The sequence below is a fragment of the Pleuronectes platessa genome, chromosome 3, assembly GCF_947347685.1.
Source record: "Pleuronectes platessa chromosome 3, fPlePla1.1, whole genome shotgun sequence".
Lineage (NCBI taxonomy): Eukaryota > Metazoa > Chordata > Actinopteri > Pleuronectiformes > Pleuronectidae > Pleuronectes > Pleuronectes platessa.
Window position 1 is genome coordinate 19,358,294 of NC_070628.1, and position 22,549 is coordinate 19,380,842.

The window sequence follows — 22,549 nt, forward strand, 5'->3', positions numbered from 1 at the left end:
ATTGAATGGAACGTTTTACAGCCTTTAAACATCTGTACAAATACGTTCTAATTAATGTAAAAGAAAGAGAAGAAAGCTGATAGAGGGATGATGTATTTCTGGGATCCAGGAGAAGAAAGACCTGCTGCTGTTGCCAGAAGTTGTTTTAGCTTGTAACAGTGCCTACAATGTTTCTTAGTGCATAATGTAAAAAAACTATATATTGCAGTATGATGGATATAAAAAATAGCCAGTCACATATAATGTATGTGACTCCCTTCTACACCTAGATCTTGCACTCAAGTTAATGCACTGCTGTGCTTTAAAATCAGTCTGCCATCAGTTGAGTCTTTAAAACTTAGTGTGACACTCTCATGGAGATTGTTTGTTAATCACGTGTTTAGTTATTACTTCACAACAAGGATGTTATTTTTCCCTCTGTTTTTTTAGCAATACCTACTAAGTATATTTCCACGAAACTTGGTGGAAGGATTGGACATGGGCCAAGAAAGAACCATTTAAATGTTGACACACATCTGGACAAATGAGTGGACCCTTTTTTCAATTTCTTTGACATTTCCCAGGGAATAATACATAGATTTAGATGAGAAAAATCTGCTCAGATATATTTTGGTGATTGATGCGTTTAACTGTGATTGTGTGACTTAAAGAGGTCTGTTGGGCCATGGTGAAGATATGCATACTACTGAGTGCTGTTCCTGTTTTGATGCTGTGATTGAACCTAATCCTAGATTACAGCCATCATAAAAACGTAACGTAAAAAAAAATGTATGGACTTTTCATCAGTTTGAATCGTTTTGTCTTTTTAATGATTTATTCCCATCAATTATTGTATGTTGGTTGTAAATTCCATGGAAATGTGTTGCCTTTGATGACCATTCATTTCCCAACACAAAGAAAACTTAGTTGATGATGCTGTACGATGTTCTAATTGAGCTGTCAGCAAGCAGACACATAACTCTGTGTTGCAAATGGAACAAATGCAATGGCCCATGTGACATTAACAATAACAGGAAGCTTCTTGCTCTTTGTGTTTATCATGTTCAACATAATCAGAGGTGTTTGGCTCCGGGCAAAAAGAGTGTCTACTTTTCCAATTGAACAACTAACACAGTCGTAGTGAATCTGTACAACAACTACTTGTTGTATTTGCTGAATCCTAATGTTATTGTGCTTGTTTGAACTTGGTTGCTCTCAGCTTCGGGTCAGGTGAGTGTCTACCTGACACCTGAGCTCTTTGAGAGTTAATAATTAACCACAATTTAGGCTTCGGGCCCTGAAAGGCTTGTAAAGGCAGAGCCTGATAAACACACTCAAGACGAGCCTTCTGCAGCCTGCAACACAAAAACACAACTGTCACATCAAAGACACTTTAAAACAAAAAAGCAAAACAAGCCAACATTCAGTCATTTGTTTTATAAAATGTAATACAAATCCATACTGGACCATATATGTATGCAGAGCACACATTCAGATGACATTACAGTTTCTTTGAGAACAGAACATATGTGAACAGAAATAACACAACGGTTTGACAGTGATCACAATAATAATGTTACAGTGAATCTCGCCTAGTTGCACGCCACACTGCGGTTTTCTCTCACAACCCGAAATCCACGCAGCGCGTCACGGGACCCGTATACAGCAGGGATCAAAGGTTCGATTGGTCCAGTTTTGAGGCAGCTGCTGTGCGATTGGTGGTTTCCCCTTTCACTCGCCCATCCCGGTTTGTGATTGGCCGCTCGCCCGTTTCCGCTTCGCTACGTCTGAGCCGTGCATTCCCCCCTCTTCCTTCCCGTTAAGCTAATCTCTGTCGGTCCGCTGCTTACACCTGCCGCTCCCCGTCTCTCACGTCCAGCCTCACTCAACATGGATGATTTTGACATGCTGAACGCCCCGGCCGCCGATAACGGTGTCGGTTCGGAGGAGGACCCCGCCGCCGCCTTCCTGGCCCAGCAGGAGAGCGAGATCGCGGGGATCGAAAACGACGAAGGCTTCAGCATCCTGGACAGCGGAGAGGTCCCCTCGTCGCTGGGAGAGTCTAATGGTGGGTGACCGCTGTGGTCGACGGGAGACAGCTGGCCTCTCCACAGCGTTAACACAGCTGGGGTAGTTAGCTTAGCTTCAAACAGAGGCTACTGAACAGTAACGCGTCATTTTAAATATAACCTAGTCCTAAATGGACCCTCGAGTCTTTGAGCTAGCTCGTTAGCGTTAGCTGAAATAGCAAGTTAGCTAAGTGGGAGAAGCTAGCGTTGATATTTACCCAGTGTACACGTCATTTAAAATGTCAAAGAAGCACAAACACGCGACGGGGAAACTCTGACTCGTTCCCCGGTGAGTTTACGTGATTCTCTGAGCTTTGGCTCTCGTCTGAGAAATGAATGAAGCTGTGTGATAACATCAGATGTCGGTGGCGTCATTCCTCTCAGCTCCTCTGTGACAGCGCTACGTGCAGCTGGCTCTCACCCATAGGCTGTGGGTCCAACCTCGGACTCGTGAGGAAACTGGTGCAGCTGAATCACCTTTGGCCACCACTGCCCCGTTTCCTGAAGGCTGGAGCTGCCTTGAGTCAGATGTGCTGACATATCCTATTATGAAATACGCCTGTGTTTAGAAATGTGAGGATTCAGCAAAAGTTCAGGGTGGTGAGCCGAAGGCTAGTCCTCGTAATGTTTGCTTTCGCCTTCCCTGTTTGTGTTTTTCATTCGTCTGCTTGATTTCTCACTTCAATTTCCCATGTGTCCCTTTTAGATGGTGCCATCAATGGAGATCTTCATGTGGTAAACTGTCTTTACTTTGTTACTGTTCTCAATAAGTTTGCTGATAAATGTCAAGTTATGTATCTTGTATGTGTGTGATTGGGGAACATCTATACAGCAGCCTATCTGTGCCCATGACACGCACACACAAACACACACAGTTCATGTGTTGGATATATATCTATACAGATATTTGGACTTGTAAAATAATCTTTACTTGCAGTCTCTCAGGAGCTGTGTTTTTTTTCTCTGCTGTATCCATAGACGGTCTCATTTCAATCGTTATGATAAAATGTATGTAGCAAGCAACTGTCCATGAAAAATAAAAAGACGCCACTAAGCAGGATCCTTACTTTGACACTTTCAAACAAAATTGTAATACCTTTGGGAAGGTGTGAGTTGATGGTCAGGAGTAAATATCGGAGCCCTACTCCTGTCTGTGTCTTACCACACCCCCTGCCCCTCTTAACAGGAAGTTTAAATAAATCAAATATCTGTCACCTAAACAAACAATCACAAGCCCAGGCTAAACATTAACTTTGGCTTCTGCAATAGTATTCACCAAAGTAGTTGCTAATGTCTTCCCCACTATGTAAAATTGCTGAAATCGAGCAATGCAGAAGTCAGATGGGTGAAGCAGCTGAAGCAGGGGGGTGATTGGACAGGTTTTCAGTGAGCCAACAGTTCAGATAGATATACTTTACCACTTTACAGTATTTGTATGTCAATCTGAATGTTAAATGTCAGTAAAACCCATAGACACAAAACACCGGCGGGAAATGTGAGCAGGCCCAAATACATCTAGTTCTATGTCAGTTAAAAGTTAAACTAATAAGTTGTCTGCAAACTTTAATGGATTCTTCCATTGCAGAGTTGAAGTAACAAACCCTTCCCTCTTTAGTTTTCACTCTCAAAAAGACATTTGGGTAGCTGTCGAGTGTTCGACATCTCGGCTTCATCTTTGTGACCATGGTCCTTGATAAAAGCATTTAGTGAGTGCAGTGTTTCAGCTACTTATGGAACTAAAGACACGAAATATACATGTATACCAATGTTGTAACTTTAATATATAATTGCCATGTTAATGGATTGTAGACCATTGCTCTTGTGTTTCATTTTATTTTCTCACAGAATAAGGTATAAAGAATCGGTCCAGTATTTATGTAGAGATGAGGGAAATACTTTTAGTACTGTGGCAGTGTGATTTTAGTACTAACCTAAAATACTTGAATATGTGGCTGTTAGATTTGCTCCAACTTCCTTTTCCTGTGCTGTCATTGCAACATTGCTTCCTTTTGCACTGCCATGCATTCCTTCTGCAAAAGAGACTAAGCTGATAAAACTCCCAAGTGACTAAGATTTGGTTCATTATAAAGCAAACCTATACAATCTATGTGCATATTGGAATTAGGACAAGACACTGACCACAGTTCCTGAGTCAAAATGACTTTGCTCCTTTAGTTGTGAGTTTGAAAGGTGAATAATTCAGTACGGGGGACTGTTTCTTGTTTCATGTGATATCGTTGAGAGAATGGTTTCCTATCATCACTTCCATTGTCTCTCAGGAAAGCAATGGCCCATCAGATGCTTACGCAGCAATTTCCAGTGCTGACCGGCTGCAGGCCGAACCTGAAAGCCTACGCAAGTGGAGGGAGGAGCAAAGCGAGAGGATGGAGCTTCTAGGTAAGACGAGAGTGAGGAGAACAGGTCTGACCCTGCTCTCTGAAACATGAAGAGCTTAGCGTAATATTGTGGAGATTCAAATATAGATATATAGTCTGTACACTGTAATCATATATACCTCCTCTACCAATTCCTATATTTTTTCTTCCTTGTTTCTTGCCCTGTCATTCCTGCCCGTTGTCTCTACCCTCACATCTGCTCTTCACTTGTTTAACGTACCTCTCCTCACTCGTCTCCCTCCCCAGACGACAACTCTCGCCAGCAGGAGTCTGAGTGGAAGGACAAGGCCAAGGTGGAGCTGGAGGAGTGGCACGCCAGGCAGAACGAGCAGCTGGAGAAAACCAAAACCAACAACAGGTACTGGCGTCATAGACAGATAGAAAGAGGACAGACGATTAATGGAGCTGAGGGAAGGTTAATATTACTGTTAGAAAAGCCAAGATGATGGTGTAGAGGTTTTGAACAGCTCACATTCTTGGACAATATGTGAATATTTTAAATATGCCGCGATGACGTCGACTAATCACGACAGCCCTAGTAGGATTTTATGCTTTGGTACAAACAAATTAACTTTTTTGGGTCATGTTTATTAAACATCTTTGCCTATAACAATCCTGGAACAATGAATACCACTTTAAATCTATGTAAAATCCAATGCAATAACACTGCTGCAAACACTTTTGTGTAATTTGTCACTCCTCATTTACATCCAGAATTGGTTGTAATGAGGACAGCACCCTTTACTAACCAACAGTTAATTGGTATTGACTTGTTTAAAATGGCGACGCTTTAAAAGACAAACATGTTGAGGTCTTCTATCGTTGTTAACAAGCATCGCTATTAAAGGATGCACTAAATGTTGGCTGGTGTATTCGTCTCCTCCGTCGGTCTCCAGGTAACTCATTGTTTTTACGAGTTGAAGTGGCAACTATGTCAGTTTCGGCTTCACTGTAACGTATCCCTGCTGCCTTATCAATAATGCACCATCAGCAGCAATGGTTTCCTACTCATGTGACGATCCGGTTTCTTTTTGGTTGGTAAACTATTTCTGCTCTATAACATTACATTGTTGATGGTTTCTGTCTTGTAAAAATACTAAACTTCAAAAAACGACAAATGCCGAAGAATTCAACAAATGCGTATTCTACTGAGTTGGTGCTGCCACCCTACAACTATTCTAACAATTTCTCATTTTCTGAACTAATCATATTATATTGTTAATAATATTTACAAAAGACCGATTCCTTTCCACCTTATTTACCAGAAATCATGTATTTATTACAATTAAATTCTGTCAAAATACAAAAGTTTGCAAATTATTTCCCTCACACCAAAAACTGTGATATCACATATTTTGGTATTATGGATTTATAACCTATACTTTCAACACGCAGTGTCATGATGATTCATTAATAGTTGAGGACTACATTCAGAAGGGAAGAGTTCAAATTTATACTGTTTTGAAGTCTTTCGTGCACGTAAATAATGACTAAATGTGGAGAGCTGATGTTTTGAGCGTCTCTACTGCTGTATAATTATAGATTTTAAATCGGAGCCTCCCTGATCCTTCAAGCCCACCCTGAAGCTGCAATGAGTCCATCCAAAAACCAGAGCCACTGATTATATGCCTGAGCGTATTATTATGTCGTAACTTATAATGCTTGTGTTTCCATCCTATTCTCCCTTTTACCACTGTCTCTCTTCTCTCCTGCCTTCTTGCTGCTCTGTCGTTTGGGCGGATGTTTGTCCAGGGTGCTGGATGAAGACTTCTACAAGCAGCCCTTCTCTGAGCTCATTGGTTATGTGTATGTTGCTCCAACTAACATCCTCCTCTTTATTTCTTTCTTTTTGTTTTGTCATCCCCTCCCATCTTCTCATCATTTATATCATTGTCATTAGTCGCTGTGTTGCCATGTTTCAGTTCCATCTTTAGTTGTACATATGTACTTACCAAGATTTTTAATGTTTTTTTCATCCTGCTCTTCATTATCGTTTTTTTTTTTGTTGTAAATATAAACTGCAGTAATCTACTCCACACATATGCACATGCCATTTATGACTGGATGCCTGTCAGGAGAATGACTACATGCTACTACACACTCACAATCCACTGAAACAATTGAATTCTGTCATCACTCTGCCTTACACATCAACCTATTTTACATTTTGTGAATACATTTCTTGAGTTTACCACATTTCTCACTTGCTTACATTAACTGTATGGGAGTCTCAGAGAAAGTGTTTTGTTTCTACTTGACGTTTTTCTACTTGGGATTTTAAACAAATTAATCTACAAAATATATTCAGGAGTAGCATGCCAATAGATTTAATTGAAGCAATTGTGTGTTCATATGTGGACGTGGTTTTTCCATTAATGTGTTAGTGAGTTGTATGTACATGGAAATTTATGATACAATCTCTCTGCTTCAGAGTTGACTTGATAATTCTTAATGATAGATCCTTTCCCTGAAACGCTACAAGTCGAGCTTCCTAAATACACAGACTTCCCACAGAACAGGATAGTATCGAACTTAACATACAGAAGTGAGGCTTTTCCTTTTATACAATCTATAGGACACATGTATGTAAGTGGTGTCAAGTGCAAATAACAAACCAATGGTAATTAGAACTTCTGGAAAAGAAGTAACAACAAAATAAAAAACGAGAACATTTTAAATCTAGTGTGTGCAGAAACTCACAATTGTTTTTTTTTTTGCATTTTAGGATAACTTTTTATTCTGCAGAAAGTTCAGTAAAGGTTAAGGGCATTAATCACCTTTTCGAAAACACAGGTTTCCAGATTAGTTTCCATGTCTTTGGTTCTAAATTGTGTTTACTCAACCACTGACACAGTCAGCTCTGAAACGGGTTAGCAGTCAGTGCTGCTAAAATTAAAACGTACAGCAAGCTATCATTGGAGGCACCATTGGTCGTGTCATGAATACACAACTGCTTCAAACTAAACTGTGTTCACGCTTTATTAGATGGTAAGGTGCTCTGTAGCTGCTGCTGTCGGACAGGATCACACACTGATTTACCAAAGCTATAGCTGTTCAGAAGCCCGAGCTGTGCAGCCTTTGGTTTTGTTGTCAAATCTTGCCGGAACCCGTTTTAGTCTGCATTATGGTGTACACATTTCTTTTCTGGTTTTCAAAGTCAAAGGGCTCGTGGCAGGTTTTTATTAATGAACAGCTGAAAGGGGAGAATATGAGCTGGACATTGTTTTATATTCAGTCATTGTATTACCTCCCTTCACCTATTCAATCAATGAGTTGTTCTTGGTGTCACTTTCCCACAGTTTAGGTAACCTTAGTACTAATATATGTCTCCTGCTGGGTCATTTACTCTTGTCTGTTGATAAGGGAAAGAGGCGTCTTACAATGTTACTAACCTCTATATTTTATAATGTGTACTCCTCAATGCAGCCTATGCAGCTCATATGTGAGCTTTTCCCCAATACTACTTAACAATGTGCTTTTTAGCCTCAGTGATGAAGTAATAAGACGCTGAATCAGACCCTCTTCCTCCTACGTCCTATCGGTTTGTGTCTGTGATGAGGACTGCTGAAAAAAAGAAACTAAATAAATGGTCTTAATGAGCGACTTCTAAAGAAAGGAAAACTGTGTGTAGATGAACTTCTTTGGATTATTTAAGATTATGCAGTGCTCGAAATCAACCCATTAGCAACTAGTCTACAGAGTTTCATAAATGAGAGCCTAATGTCCTTGTTGACACAAATATAACATGGGACTCACTCTCAACAAAACCAAAGGCTGCACAATATTCTTTCTGTAGAACACTTTGAACAATTACGTTTTTTATAACCTGCTGCTTTTGCATGTTTGCTTTCAACATCTGCATTTGGCTCATTTTTGTTGTCTTTCATTTCATCCCCTCCCTTCTCTATCTCTCTTTTCTAAATTCTGACTTGTGAAACTGTTTCTCCCTGTTTTCTTTTCCTATGCACCTTAAAGCACACACATTAACCATCCTTGCTACCGCCTAGACCAGTTAAGTAAAAATATAAAACCCCAGAACCTCCGAATACTCCATATATTTTCTTTTGACAGGGGGGTAGATACAGTTCTTTGTGTGTGTGTTAGATATTAGTACCTTACTCAGATACTCTAGTTTACGAGCCCTACAGTTGGATCCACTGCCTAGTTAAATGGTAAAATGTCCCTTCTGTGATGTTGTGGTCCTTCTGCTCCCTTTGTGTATTTGTAGTTGGTTGTGACGGTGAATGTTCATTGGCTTCTCATCCCCCATTTTGCTTTGTGTACTGTGTCGTAGTTAGAGCTGAGTCTTTGCTTAAATTGGGGCGGGGGTAGGGTGGGGGGGGGGGTCCTTGTAAATATAAATAAAATCTGGCAGTGGAATTATGACTAAATGTTTTGTGGGTTGGGTGTGATGAGGGTTTTAATTTATTTAGCCACAACCTGTGGCTTGCATCCTTAAGTGTATTGTGATGGTGGCACAAGTTTGTTATTTTTGTTCTTTGTAAAATCAGTTTTGTGTTTTCATTTTAAATAATGTCAGTCCTGTAGTGTAAAATATGCTTTTCTTTTGGTTTGATTCATGGTTTTGAAAACTCCTCAACATCACCAAAAAGATACCAATTGATATCCATGACGATGGCACACAAAATCAAAATGAACACATTCACGTCTGCTTTTCCGCCGCAGCTAAATGCATGGCGACGGCCCAGTAGTGCTTCCAGTTCTTTTGGGCTCGGTGAAAAAAAGAATTGGTCATTATTGTTCCTTTTTTTTTTTCAAGGACAAGTACACAGATGATCTTCACATCTCTGTACTTGCTTCTTGTTGAGGAAAAAGAACAGTGTAAATATGCAACGCCTTGGCGGGTGGGGGCAAAATCCCCTCCCTCAGTTCTACACAGAACTGAGATTTTAACCAACCAAAAATGCTTTTCACACCTTATGTTTATTACTGTTATTATAATTTAAGTTTGTTTTCTCATCAGTGTTTCACTTGTATCGCCCCTAATGTTGTGGATAATTAAATCCTGGTGACTGTAACGTATAAGCAGAATCCGGGGCATGTGACTGGTGATGAATATGTTGTAGCTTGTTTCTCTTTGTGAGCAGTAAGGTGGATGTGTGTGTGTGTCTCTGTGCGATGATTGGACTCTCCTGTCCTGAGGTCGACTCTGCTGAACCAACACCAAGCTGAGAAAAACTATAAAACAGAACTAAATGTCACAAGTTCATTTATTTTTGTTACAACATTAAATCAGTCTTTTTCAGAGAGAAATTAGAGCTTTATTGGATGCCAGTCCCCCCCCCCCCCCATGAGAGCTTGTGTTTGTTGGCTATCAGCAGAGGATTTTCTCAGGGCTGTAGGTATGTCTCATGTTTACCTCGCCTCTTCCCCCACTAACGGTTCTCTACTCCTTTCCATTCTTTTCTTCCCTGTCGCGTGTAGGGCGGCTGAGGAGGCCATGGTTTCAGATCTGGATGAGAACAACCCCGGCACAGAGTGGGAGCGGGTGGCTCGGCTCTGCGACTTCAACCCCAAGTCCAGCAAGCAGGCCAAAGACGTGTCCCGCATGCGCTCCGTCCTCATCTCCCTGAAGCAGTCTCCGCTCGTCCGCTAGGCCGCCGAGGCCGCTCAGGGCATCATTCCATATCATCCTCTTATCACCACACATACCTACCAACCTAGCTACCGACGTCCCACCATTTGTATTCTAAAGACAAGGGGGCTTGCACCTCATCTGTTGCTATCTGTTTGCCATACACAGCCCTTCCCCCCCAGTGGAAGGACAGAGCCAGTGGTCCCATCCCCATCTATCTCCTCCTGGCAGGGCTGTAGAGATTAGCCTCGAAGTACCAGCTCACCAAGTTCTGCCCCCCTGAAAGGTTTTAGAACCTCCTCTGCAGACAAGTCCACACCTCGTAATTCCTCTTCCTTGTTGTTTAACGAGATCAAGACCAGTTAGATCTTATGTTAGGAATAACCAGACCAGTTCTCTGTAGGGCTGGTGAGTTGGGACACTAAAAGGGAAGGGTTGATGTTTGTTTGGGCCGACAGCGACACTACAGCCTGCTTCTCATGGCCCCCAAACAATATCATTCCCATGATGCTGTACTCATTCTGATCCTGTCAATGTTGATCTGTGAGGGTTGGTTGTTGTTAAATGGATTTAATTTGCCCTCCATCTCCCCATGTTCTCCCAGCCTCACAAAAAAGTATCTTCAGCATTTTCTTTTCTTCTTTTTGTTTAAGGACCAAACTAAAGCAAAACTCCAGTTCTTTGACCCATGTGTGTTTAGAGCCTGCTTGTGGTATATGTTGTGTTAAATTTTCCAATCTATGCATTTCCTTTTGAACCCCCCCCCCCCCCCTCTCTCCAGTCAGGAAGTCCAGTGATTACAGTATATGTGAGCTGTTTGTATGTGCGTTTAAACCTCAACAGTGTGTGTATGTACTCTATGTGTGTACCTTTGTACATATACAGATGGCAATATATATACAGAATATAAAACGATTATGTCATTGAAATTAGACACTTGTGGTTTTAACGAAAACTAAAACGATCAGCCAGCTGTTGCTTGACCATGTGTGTTCATTGTCCTTTTGATTTCAATATCAGTAAAAGTTGAATGAAAGTTATTGTCCTGTCGTTCTTCAGTGTGATTATTGTCAGTGTACCGTGGAACGTTGAGGAAGGATGTGTTATTGGTCGGTTTTTTTACATTTTCCCTTATTTCCCAGGGAGTCTTGATAGAAAAAATCTGGCATATTTAAGGTCCCATATTATGTCAAATACATATTCTGGGCTTTTACTATCCTTAATGACTTGAAGGGGGTCAGTAGGGACCCTGAAAGTATGAAATCAGTCACTCCATTCTAAGAAATATGTTATTGTAACTCCTCGTTTCGTACCTCCTCCCCTGTGTGAGTCATATGGGTTTGCACTCGTCTCTCGGGACCACCCAGCCGGTACCAGTCCAGCCTCTGAGAGACTGTTGGGCCTTGTTGGAGATATGTGCTCTACTGAGTGCAACTGTAATTATTACTGTGTTGCACCGAGTCATCTGAAAGTATCATGGTGCTTGCCTGCAGGTCCTGGAAAGATGAGTTTGAGTTTGATCATTTACTCTGTACCAGTTTGTGTCCACAAGGAGGCAGCGCTTCTGGAGAGAACAACAGTCGTAACATATTTAATTTCAGATAACAAAAAAGAAGAATTAAAATAGTAAAATTCATATAATACAATAATATGTACACATAGATTCAGCCTAATTAAATATGTATCCAACATAAATATTATCTGTTATTGCTACCTGATGCTGGGTTTGCTCACGTGGGGTCGCTGTCTGGCTGGAGCCAGTTCCAGCTGACACTGGGAGAGAGAGCTTGATGTCAAGACAAATAAATATCAATGTTGAACAAACGCCATGTTTTTACATATATCAACTGACTGCTCTTAAAGGACTCCAGTGATGACTGAATAGATGCCACACACACACACCTGCATTTCACACTAAAGAACGTTTAAAGTCAGAGTTCTTCAGCTCTGAATAAGATGGAGACCTGTCCGCTGAGTCACATCCTCTCACATGGCTTCATGTAGGTTAATAAATAGCGTTTGTGAGTTTGTAATAGCTGAAGGTGAAAAGGGCTCATAAAAAAAGCAGCTTTGTCTTTTTCTTCACTCCACCCTTTCTTGCGTTGTATGCAAATCCGGGAAGTGAAGATGGGACGGACCATTGTCAGTTTACATAAATTTGTGGCAGCTGATGACTTAAGGATACGTGACAGATAGATAGATTCAAAGATAGGTAGATAGATACATAGATAGTGTTTTTAAACATCCATATAAATAAAAAGTATAAAGAGTATAAAGATTTTTTATTGAAATATTTCATGAACCTGTTGAAAATAAAATGTAATGAGCAGTTTTACACATTTTCAGTATAATGCAGATCTTCTCTTCAATATCTTCACAGCCTCATCAGCTGTGTGTGTGTGAGGGAGAGAGAGAGAGAGAGAGAGAAGATCAGGTGTGGATACTTAAAAACTTCAAATGTAAATTCAGTCAATATGGAGGCGGGATTTCTCTGACTAACCCTATAAAAGGCAGAGAACAAACTGTGCTGCCTTACCTGGTCAGACCGGTACCCGAGCTTTCACTCTGTGTTTTTGCCTTTTGCTGTTTTTGGGATAGTTTTTGTTTTTACAGTAAATTGAACCGTTTCACATTTTACCCAGTGTCTGACTGAGCTCTGAACCCTAAGTCCTGAAATCCAGTTGATTGGAACACAGGGCACCTGACTCCTGTCTGCAGTTCACTCATCACTTCTCCTGCGTACACCACCAGAATAATGCCTCTGCAGTTTGAGCTGTGTCCCGGCAGGATGATCGGGGGCTCCCATCCCTGCTTCATCATCGCTGAGATTGGACAAAACCACCAGGGAGACATTGAGATTGCAAAGAAAATGATCAAGATGGCAAAGGTAAATTAAAGAGATGAAACTGTGAGTTTACAATACAAACAATATTGCTCTGTGCTATCCAAACGAAGCCAGCATCCTCTCATCTCCCCTGGCTCATGGTTTTGTGTCGTCTCAGGACTGTGGTGCTGACTGTGCTAAGTTCCAGAAAAGTGAATTGGATCACAAATTCAGCAAGCGAGCCTTGGAGCGCCCCTACAAGTCCATCCACTCCTGGGGCAAAACCTACGGGGAGCACAAGCGTCACTTGGAGTTCAGCCACGACCAGTACATGGAGCTGAAGAAGCATGCAGAAGAAGTTGGCATCTTCTTCACAGCCTCTGGCATGGATGAGGTAATAATCCTAATGAGATCCAGGTTACTGTCTTTTATCCCCAGGAATAGTGTGGTGCATCTTCCGACACTGGCTGTTCATGCCATTAACACTTTGTGTGAACGTGTCTTCACATATATGTTGTTTATAAATTATTCTCATATATTATCTTATATGCTGTTCATGTTTTTTAACATCTGTGCTTCTGTATTATGACATATAGGCTGTCTCTCTATTTGTGTTGTATCAGGAGCCTTCTGTCCTGAGAGATTTTCATATGAACATGAATCTTTTCTTTGGTTCTGCATGCTTATGAATAATAACTTTGTCATTTCAAACATCCTAAATGTCTGGTTAGGGAACATGGTTAATAGAAATTTGGCTGCTTTATATATACAGCAATTTTTTTACTTTACACAAATCAACAAATAAATTAAGGAGAAAACTAGCAGACAGATGACAGGGACAAACAAGAATTGCTTTTGCTTAACATTGAATGAATTGACCCGGAGAGGAGAGGTGTATTTACAGTGTATTGGTGTCCTAATTACTGTGCACTGGTGTCCATAGATGGCCGTGGAGTTCCTCGATGAGCTGGAGGTTCCTTTCTTCAAAGTTGCCTCCTGCGACGCAAACAACTTCCCCTATCTGGAGAAAACTGCCAAAAAAGGTACGACGCTGCAAAGCACCTCAAATGAATCTGAAAACCTCAGAAAGATCTAAACCCACAGGTTTCAGAAGAAAACCAAAAGAACATTTTTGACTGCAATTTAATTGTTGGATGATTCACGTGCCTGCAGACTAAGCTGACACGTAAATAGATTCCACCTGTTTTTTTGTGTGATATTCGGATTACCGCAGAATATACTTTTTTCACCACACCGCCATTGAAATCTGCCATGGGCTTGAATTCAGAGTTGATCACCTCAGCTCACGCATCAGGGAGTGTTCAGTTACTTCAAATGGAATGATGAATCACCACATTCTTCACCTGTTTATGTCAACTGATGCTTCGAAGATGAAGTGAAGCAGAAACTGTTTACTACCTGGAAACTTCCATTGCCATTGCCTACATCTTGTGTTCTGGATATTTGACAGCATCCACTACTTAGACTGACTCGGGCCTGTAGGGAGCGCTGTTTTCTTTTTTCTATGTTGTTTTAATTCATAAGATATTTGGTGAGTGATGGGTCTCTAGGGTCAGCACATATTTTTAAATGCAAGATGTACAAAAATATTTAAAAAATGTCTATGCACGGTTTCATGGCTGAACAACGCAAAGTTATAAACCAGTTCCCTTTGTAACTATGTAAAGGGATGGTGCATCCCATAACAAACAGCATATCTCCCTGTCACTTTAAAAAAAACGTCTGTCTGTGTCAGGACGTCCCATGGTGGTGTCCACCGGGATGCAGTCCATGGAGACGGTGCGTCGCGTCTACCAGACAGTGAAGGAGCATAACCAGAACTTCACCATTCTGCAGTGCACCAGCGCCTACCCACTGGACCCTAAAGACGTCAACCTCAGTGTGATCACGGTAAGAGGACTGGAACCAGTGTCTCCTCCCACTCAATCATCCTGCAGAAATTTAACTCTGAACTGTTCTATAGTAGCCGATAGCAGCTCCGACCAGTTTCTGTTGAACAGGTTCAGATTTTCTGCACTTGACTTTGTATTCACAGTTTTAACACCAGTCTCGTCTGAATAGAGAAACTGAATCATGAGTATAGATTTGTATCACACATGACTGTCGTAGTTCTTGTAGCAGTTGAATACAATATGTTTTGCAGAATCCAATGCCCCATTGACTCTGGTTAATCCTCACCATGTTCCAGAGATGAACAATGTGTGATCCAAGACTTGTGCTTCAATTCTCCCGTCACTTGAGGTTCATTTTATATCTATGTGTTTATTTGAGGCCCTGTCTGAGAGGACTTTGAGTAGAGAGAGCTGCACAGCCTCCATCTTGATGACTCAAGATTCAGTACCTTTATTGCCACACAACTCAGTTATTTGGAATTTGCCTCAGTGGGCCCACGACGAGACAACAATCACAGGATAACACATTACAAGAAAAGAAACAAGACACATAACCCCCCTCCCCATAACAACATAACATACATCTGTTGGTGTAAAATACACAAAAAATATACAGAATGAATTTAAATACAGTAAAAACTAGTTTAATTAGAGCAGGATGTCCGGTGCTTATTTGTTAAAAAATTAACAAATAAAAATAAAAATACAATAAAATTAGTTGGTAGTCATATCTTTGAGTTTGTTAAGTGCTGATGCAGGATTGAGGAGCCATTTAGAGATTTGATGGCTCTACAGTAGGTCTGCGCTGAAAGTAAGTTTCGTATTTGTCAGAGATGGGCTGAGTTTGCAACTGATGATTTTCAGTATACTGAGACTTTCTTCTTGGAAGCCACAGAGCTCTAAGCACACAATACAAATTTTACATTCACAGTTTGCGTGGCCTTGAGCAACCTACAACGACATATATCAATTCTGCACTACATTAAATTTGTTATTTCATCGTTTTAACAGGACATGAAGCATCAGATAACAGTCTTAGCACAATGTGTATGTTATATTCTTACATGATTTAATCTGCTGATTTATAAAACACTCAAACCCTTTCATAATCATTCAACATTTCCAGTCACATTTACTCCAATAGTCTAAATACAAAAATGCATAAAGAATGTCACTAAGAGAGGAAAAACTTCTGCCGCGGCCCGACAGTCCTCTAATGCAACCACATTTAAATTCACTAGATCCATATTTTTTGTTGGATCAGCACCAAATTGCACACACTCTTAAATATCAGCTTAAGTTTTTTTATCAAGTTCCATGAATTCCTGGATCTGACCCTGATCTGAATCCACACCAAAATAGAATGAGTACTTCCCTGACCCATACCACATCCTTCCACCTAGTTTTGTGGTACTCCGTTCGACAGTTTTTTTTGCGTAATCCTGCTGACTAGCAGACAGAAAAACAACCAAATGCAGATGAAAAGGTCCTTGACCGAGGTTATGATAGTAGTAATAACTCTTAAGTCCAAGGGCCCCCATCGGCTCCAGGGCACTGTGTCCACTTTTGCCATTGACTTGATGATAGCTGAAGACAAACGTGTTTAAACGTATGACACACATTCATCAGCTGTGCACATTAAACTGAGCTTTATAACCGGCTCCCTTTACTTACCTGTCACTGTGTGAATTGGCCGTGCTTGTTGGACTTTCAGTTTCAAAAACAGAGTGGGAAGATTGCTCTCCCCTCTAGCTTTCCCACTTGCTGACAACATGATAGGTGCAGTTCGCTGGTGAATGACTTCTGCGCAGTTTTTGGTCCAAGTATAAAGTGCATAAAGTTTATTGAACCCGGGTTCTTTGAACCATAATGTTCAGGATAAGGTGACCGTACAGTAGCTGATTTCTAGCAGAATGCTGCTCAGCTCAGATTCAGATCAGATAAGCAGTGATGCAGCGTGAATAGCTCTTTTTTTTAATTAAAGGGTTTCATTGAAAGGTATAACTGCATGTCATCTGTATAACTGACTGGAGACAGCAAACACAGGAGAGAACTAGGAGTAAACACCTCAGGTTCTAGAGGTGAATGCACATGTCTTCATTGAGATGGATTTCCTTCCCCTCCTCATCCATCTATTATTTGCTATACACTTGCTAAACCTACCGAAGACTTGTGTGTGTGCAGTCTCATAACCGTAGCTTGTAAGGTCATCGCTGGGTTCATGTTTACTGTTCAGGTGAAGACCATCCTTTCGACAAGCCATTGGATGTTTCCCTAAATGGTTGAAATCTGACGAAAGGTACGTATGTATCTCCACAGCGCTGTCAGTGCAAGCAGAGCTGTGCACCCCTGCTTTGTCTGTAATAATTATCTTGGGTGTTGCTGTCATTGAAACGGCTGCAGTCATTAGAGAAAGCAGGTTTTAATGTGTTCAAAGCCAAGTAGGACCTGAAGGTGCGGCAAGAGAGCTGACATGGCACGATTGAGTTGTTCCCAACAGAGAAAAGAAAAGGACACAACTCATCAAATAGGTATAATGATCGTGTGATTTTATTGAATGATCCAAATATTTCTAAATTTGCATGTAGGTTGCCAGCTTGAATGATATTGTTGTTTTTCATAGCGGAGCGCGTTCAATGGCAGAATTATACCCACAGTTTACACCCAGAGAGTCAGATCATAACCAGTTAGCCCCTCTTCTCAAAGCTCAATTACTGTAGCTTAATATCTTTTGTCATTTGTGTTTTTATTCATTTTTCTTCACAAAAAAACTTACATCATTAATTAGGAGAAGGAAAAAACAAAACAGACACACAATCAAACCAACAAAATCACAAAAGAGACATCACAACACACATCGCATGGTCCAAGCATGGATAACAGTATTTCCAATAATTCCAGCTGTAATACTATCTAACAGAAATGTCCCAGTGATCTTAGACTTTTCAAATTCAAATTTCACTTGTGCATATGTCATTCTAGCTATCGAGAAAGCATAAGAACCAGTTTGATTCATTCGTGTAACCCAGTCAGTGAGTTTGAAATCACAACCGAGTTCTGAAAAAAACATTGTCACAAGAGTAGTCAAGCTTCTTGACAGCTTCTTCCTATTCAAGTTTCTGAACATCCTGTGATACCACAGCTTTGTGCATCTCCAACTGTTCCACAGAGCCTTGTTATGATAGTAGTAATAACTCTTAAGTCCAAGGGCCCCCATCGGCTCCAGGGCACTGGGCCTGTGTCCACTTTTGCCATTGACTTGACCATAGCTGAAGACAAACGTGTTTAAACGTATGACACACATTCATCAGCTGTGCACATTAAACTGAGCTTTATAACCGGCTCCCTTTACTTACCTGTCACTGTGTGAATTGGCCGTGCTTGTTGGACTTTCAGTTTCAAAAACAGAGTGGGAAGATTGCTCTCCTCTCTAGCTTTCCCACTTGCTGACAACATGATAGGTGCAGTTCGCTGGTGAATGACTTCTGCGCAGTTTTTGGTCCAAGTATAAAGTGCATAAAGTTTATTGAACCCGGGTTCTTTGAACCATAATGTTCAGGATAAGGTGACCAAACAGTAGCTGATTTCTAGCAGAATGCTGCTCAGCTCAGATTCAGATCAGATAAGCAGTGATGCAGCGTGAATAGCTCTTTTTTTTAATTAAAGGGTTTCATTGAAAGGTATAACTGCATGTCATCTGTATAACTGACTGGAGACAGCAAACACAGGAGAGAACTAGGAGTAAACACCTCAGGTTCTAGAGGTGAATGCACATGTCTTCATTGAGATGGATTTCCTTCCCCTCCTCATCCATCTATTATTTGCTATACACTTGCTAAACCTACCGAAGACTTGTGTGTGTGCAGTCTCATAACCGTAGCTTGTAAGGTCATTGCTTGGTTCATGTTTACTGTTCAGGTGAAGACCATCCTTTCGACAAGCCGTTGGATGTTTCCCTAAATGGTTGAAATCTGATGAAAGGTACGTATGTATCTCCAGAGCGCTGTCAGTGCAAGCAGAGCTGTGCACCCCTGCTTTGTCTGTAATAATTATCTTGGGTGTTGCTGTCATTGCAACGGCTGCAGTCATTAGAGAAAGCAGGTTTTAATGTGTTCAAAGCCAAGTAGGACCTGAAGGTGCGGCAAGAGAGCTGACATGGCACGATTGAGTTGTTCCCAACAGAGAAAAGAAAAGGACACAACTCATCAAATAGGTATAATGATCGTGTGATTTTATTGAATGATCCAAATATTTCTAAATTTGCATGTAGGTTGCCAGCTTGAATGATATTGTTGTTTTTCATAGCGGAGCGCGTTCAATGGCAGAATTATACCCACAGTTTACACCCAGAGAGTCAGATCATAACCAGTTAGCCCCTCTTCTCAAAGCTCAATTACTGTAGCTTAATATCTTTTGTCATTTGTGTTTTTATTCATTTTTCTTCACAAAAAAAACTTACATCATTAATTAGGAGAAGGAAAAAACAAAACAGACACACAATCAAACCAACAAAATCACAAAAGAGACATCACAACACACATCGCATGGTCCAAGCATGGATAACAGTATTTCCAATAATTCCAGCTGTAATACTATCTAACAGAAATGTCCCAGTGATCTTAGACTTTTCAAATTCAAATTTCACTTGTGCATATGTCATTCTAGCTATCGAGAAAGCATAAGAACCAGTTTGATTCATTCGTGTAACCCAGTCAGTGAGTTTGAAATCACAACCGAGTTCTGAAAAAAACATTGTCACAAGAGTAGTCAAGCTTCTTGACAGCTTCTTCCTATTCAAGTTTCTGAACATCCTGTGATACCACAGCTTTGTGCATCTCCAACTGTTCCACAGAGCCTTGTCATGCCATCAGGAGTAGGGTTTGGCTACATAGCACATTTACATATCTCACATGTCGGCATGATAACATATGTTTGTTTTATTCCACTTCAGTTTGGGGAGTTCCCATGACGACCAGTTAGACTGGAAACTGCTGTCTCCCTCCCTCCTTCATCAGACAGTCTCAGCAAACTGTGGAGGAGGAAGAGCATATTTATATGTTTGGAAATCAAGTCAACGTTGTGTGTGTACGTGGGTTTGTTTGGTGTGTGTGTGTCTTCGTGTGTGTGTGTGTGTGTGTATTTGTGTGTTTCTATGTGTATTTCGGTCTTAGGCTATCATTGGGGACAAAACAAATACGATTTAATTGGGGGGCGAAACCATGTGTGTGTGTGGTGTGTTTGTATATATTTTTTTTCATAGGCTACCTTTGGGGACAGATTTCACTATATAAAACAGTCAAATTAGGGATGAGAAGTGTGTCCCCCAATCGGGGAAAAGGAGATTTTGGGGTCCATGGTTAAAGTTAGGTTAGGGTCAAGCAATTATGTGTTAGGGTAAATGTCTCGAAGAAATGAATATAAGTCGATGGGAATTTTATGAAAACACTTTGTGTGTGTGGGGTTGTGGGCGTGGTTGCATTTTTCATCAGTGTATAATTATTAAGTGAGACACCATGTCGGAGTGTTTGATATTATCTTTGGCAAAACTCCAAGGTAACTTTCCCACTCCTGTCTTACAAATAATTGAATCCACTCAGTTCATAAATAAAAAATGTCTTTAAAGTTAATACAGTAACATTGTTGGTAAGCACATACTCATAATATAACAAACTATACACACAACTGTTACACACAACTCACATTTTGAGAGACTCCGATTTGTACACCCTCTCTCTTCCCCTGAAGGAATACCAGAGGGAATTTCCAGATGTTCCCATCGGATATTCTGGACATGAGCAGGGGCTCTACATCACTTTGGCCGCGGTGGCGATGGGAGCAAAGGTCGTGGAACGCCACGTGACCCTGGATAAGACCTGGAAGGGAAATGACCACGAGGCATCCCTGGAGCCATCGGAGCTGAAAGAGCTGGTCCGAGCCATTCGACTGCTGGAGGTGGCGATGGGATCACCCACCAAGCAAATGTTACCCTGTGAGAAGAACTGCCACGATAAGGTTGGTGTGACTTGATTCTGTGTCAGCATTTTAATTTCTAGTGTTCACCCCCTTTTACGTTAATAGTATGCAAATTACACCAACCAGAATTAAAGGGCCACTCTGCCAATTTTGCTCATTTTACCATTTCGTTTTGATGGCGTTGTTTCATTCTAAACTCAAAGTATGATTGCCTTCACACATGAATACACATATTTATAAGATAAATTAAATCCCCTGAAGTGAAACATTCCCTTTTTTTCGCAAGAGCAAATGTAAGTTTGATGAAAACAAATGTGATGATGAAATGGGCTCACATGGACTTGCTTCACTGCAGTTTACAAGGCTCGTTATTATTTAGTTTTCTAACCTGTCATTTGTATTAATCTTTCAATGGTTTTGTTTGGTTCCAGTTGGGTAAGTCGTTGGTGGCCAATGTGGCCATCCCCAAAGGCCTCGCACTGAGCCTGGACATGTTTGCGGTGAAGGTCGGCGAGCCAAAGGGCATCTCCCCTGAGACCATGCAGCAGCTGGTGGGCAAGAAGCTCAACGTGGACGTGGAGGCGGACGACAGCATCTTGGCCAACATGATAGAGTAAAGGATACGCAAGATCCTGTTGACGGAGAAAGAGGCAGACAAACAGAAAGAGAAACAGAAAAAGATAGACCAAGGTAGATGAGAAGAAGATGGACAAGGTGTGTTGTGTGTCTACAGGAAGAGATACAGTCAATGGAGAGATCCAGAGGGAAGAAGAGAGACAAACAGAGGATCATGTCAGAGTGACAGCGAAAGAGGTGGGATACAGAGAGAGACAAGTGCAGCTAGAGAGAAGTTAAAACAGGTTGAACATATCTGATCAGATATTAAAGTTACCACATGATGTTGAGAGTTGAAACAAAGAGGGCGTTGCTGTGAGATATAAATACAAGCAGACAGTAATTACAGGGTGTGGTGTTTAACATTCTATCATCCACGTGAATGGATCTTCACACGTCCCTGCATTTTTTGCATTGTCCACCACGATCCTTTAACAAAAGTTCCAATAGTGGCTCGACCAGCCCTGTCAAGAATTGAGAAATCAACCATGTCAGTACTTCTCATGTGTGGTGTGAATCTCGTCTGTACATGGAATGATCTGTCCCTGCCCATTTTTACCCAGCTGTACATCTTAAACGGGTTGAGGTTATATGCAGTACATGAATATAAAGGCTTCACTTTAATCATATGCAGTGCCTATATATATATATCTGTACTGTATTTGTGGAGGATGTTAAAGATTAATGGTGTCAGGATTTATTTAGCAACTTCAGTTCATTTCCATACTATGTGACCCCTCAAAATCAGTGCTTCTGTTCTGTTAATCTTGCAAATAAAGATGGTCCTGCAAATAAAAATGCATAATGAAAATGAAATAGTCCTGCAGATTAAATAAATATTGCAAATAAAGACGAATCTTGTCATTAAAAATGGTTCCACCAATAAAAATCTATCCTGCAAATAGAAATGGTTATGCAAAAAGAAATACACATTTCAAATAGAAATTGTCTCGGGAATAAAAATGAGTGTTTCAAATGAAATAATTAACATACCAAATCAAAACTGATTTTGCTAATAAAATTGGCTTGCAAATTAAAATAAAGAAATATTGAAAACAGAAATGTCTTGAAAACTAAAATAAATGTTGCAAATAAATAGATAAATAACGATCTTCGATTAAACAACATAAACTCTATTTTCTTATTTTATTTTTATCTAGCGGTTAAACTTGTTTCTTTGTCAG

General features: G+C 40.7%; 2 protein-coding genes across 2 annotated transcripts; both read left to right on the plus strand.

Moving 5' to 3' along the window:
* Positions 1-1,776: 1,776 nt before the first annotated feature.
* clta (clathrin, light chain A) lies at positions 1,777-11,076 on the plus strand. The gene is made up of 5 exons (XM_053418623.1): positions 1,777-2,047; positions 2,755-2,783; positions 4,328-4,445; positions 4,691-4,802; positions 9,890-11,076. Exons 1-5 carry the CDS (start codon positions 1,870-1,872, stop codon positions 10,059-10,061), a joined length of 609 nt encoding a protein of 202 aa, XP_053274598.1. The 5' UTR covers positions 1,777-1,869; the 3' UTR covers positions 10,062-11,076.
* A 1,476-nt stretch (positions 11,077-12,552) lies between these two features.
* On the plus strand, positions 12,553-22,215 carry LOC128436995 (sialic acid synthase). Its single transcript, XM_053418953.1, has 6 exons — positions 12,553-12,927; positions 13,043-13,258; positions 13,808-13,907; positions 14,621-14,775; positions 20,523-20,789; positions 21,182-22,215. Exons 1-6 carry the CDS (start codon positions 12,796-12,798, stop codon positions 21,365-21,367), a joined length of 1,056 nt encoding a protein of 351 aa, XP_053274928.1. The 5' UTR covers positions 12,553-12,795; the 3' UTR covers positions 21,368-22,215.
* The last annotated feature ends 334 nt before the right edge of the window (positions 22,216-22,549 follow it).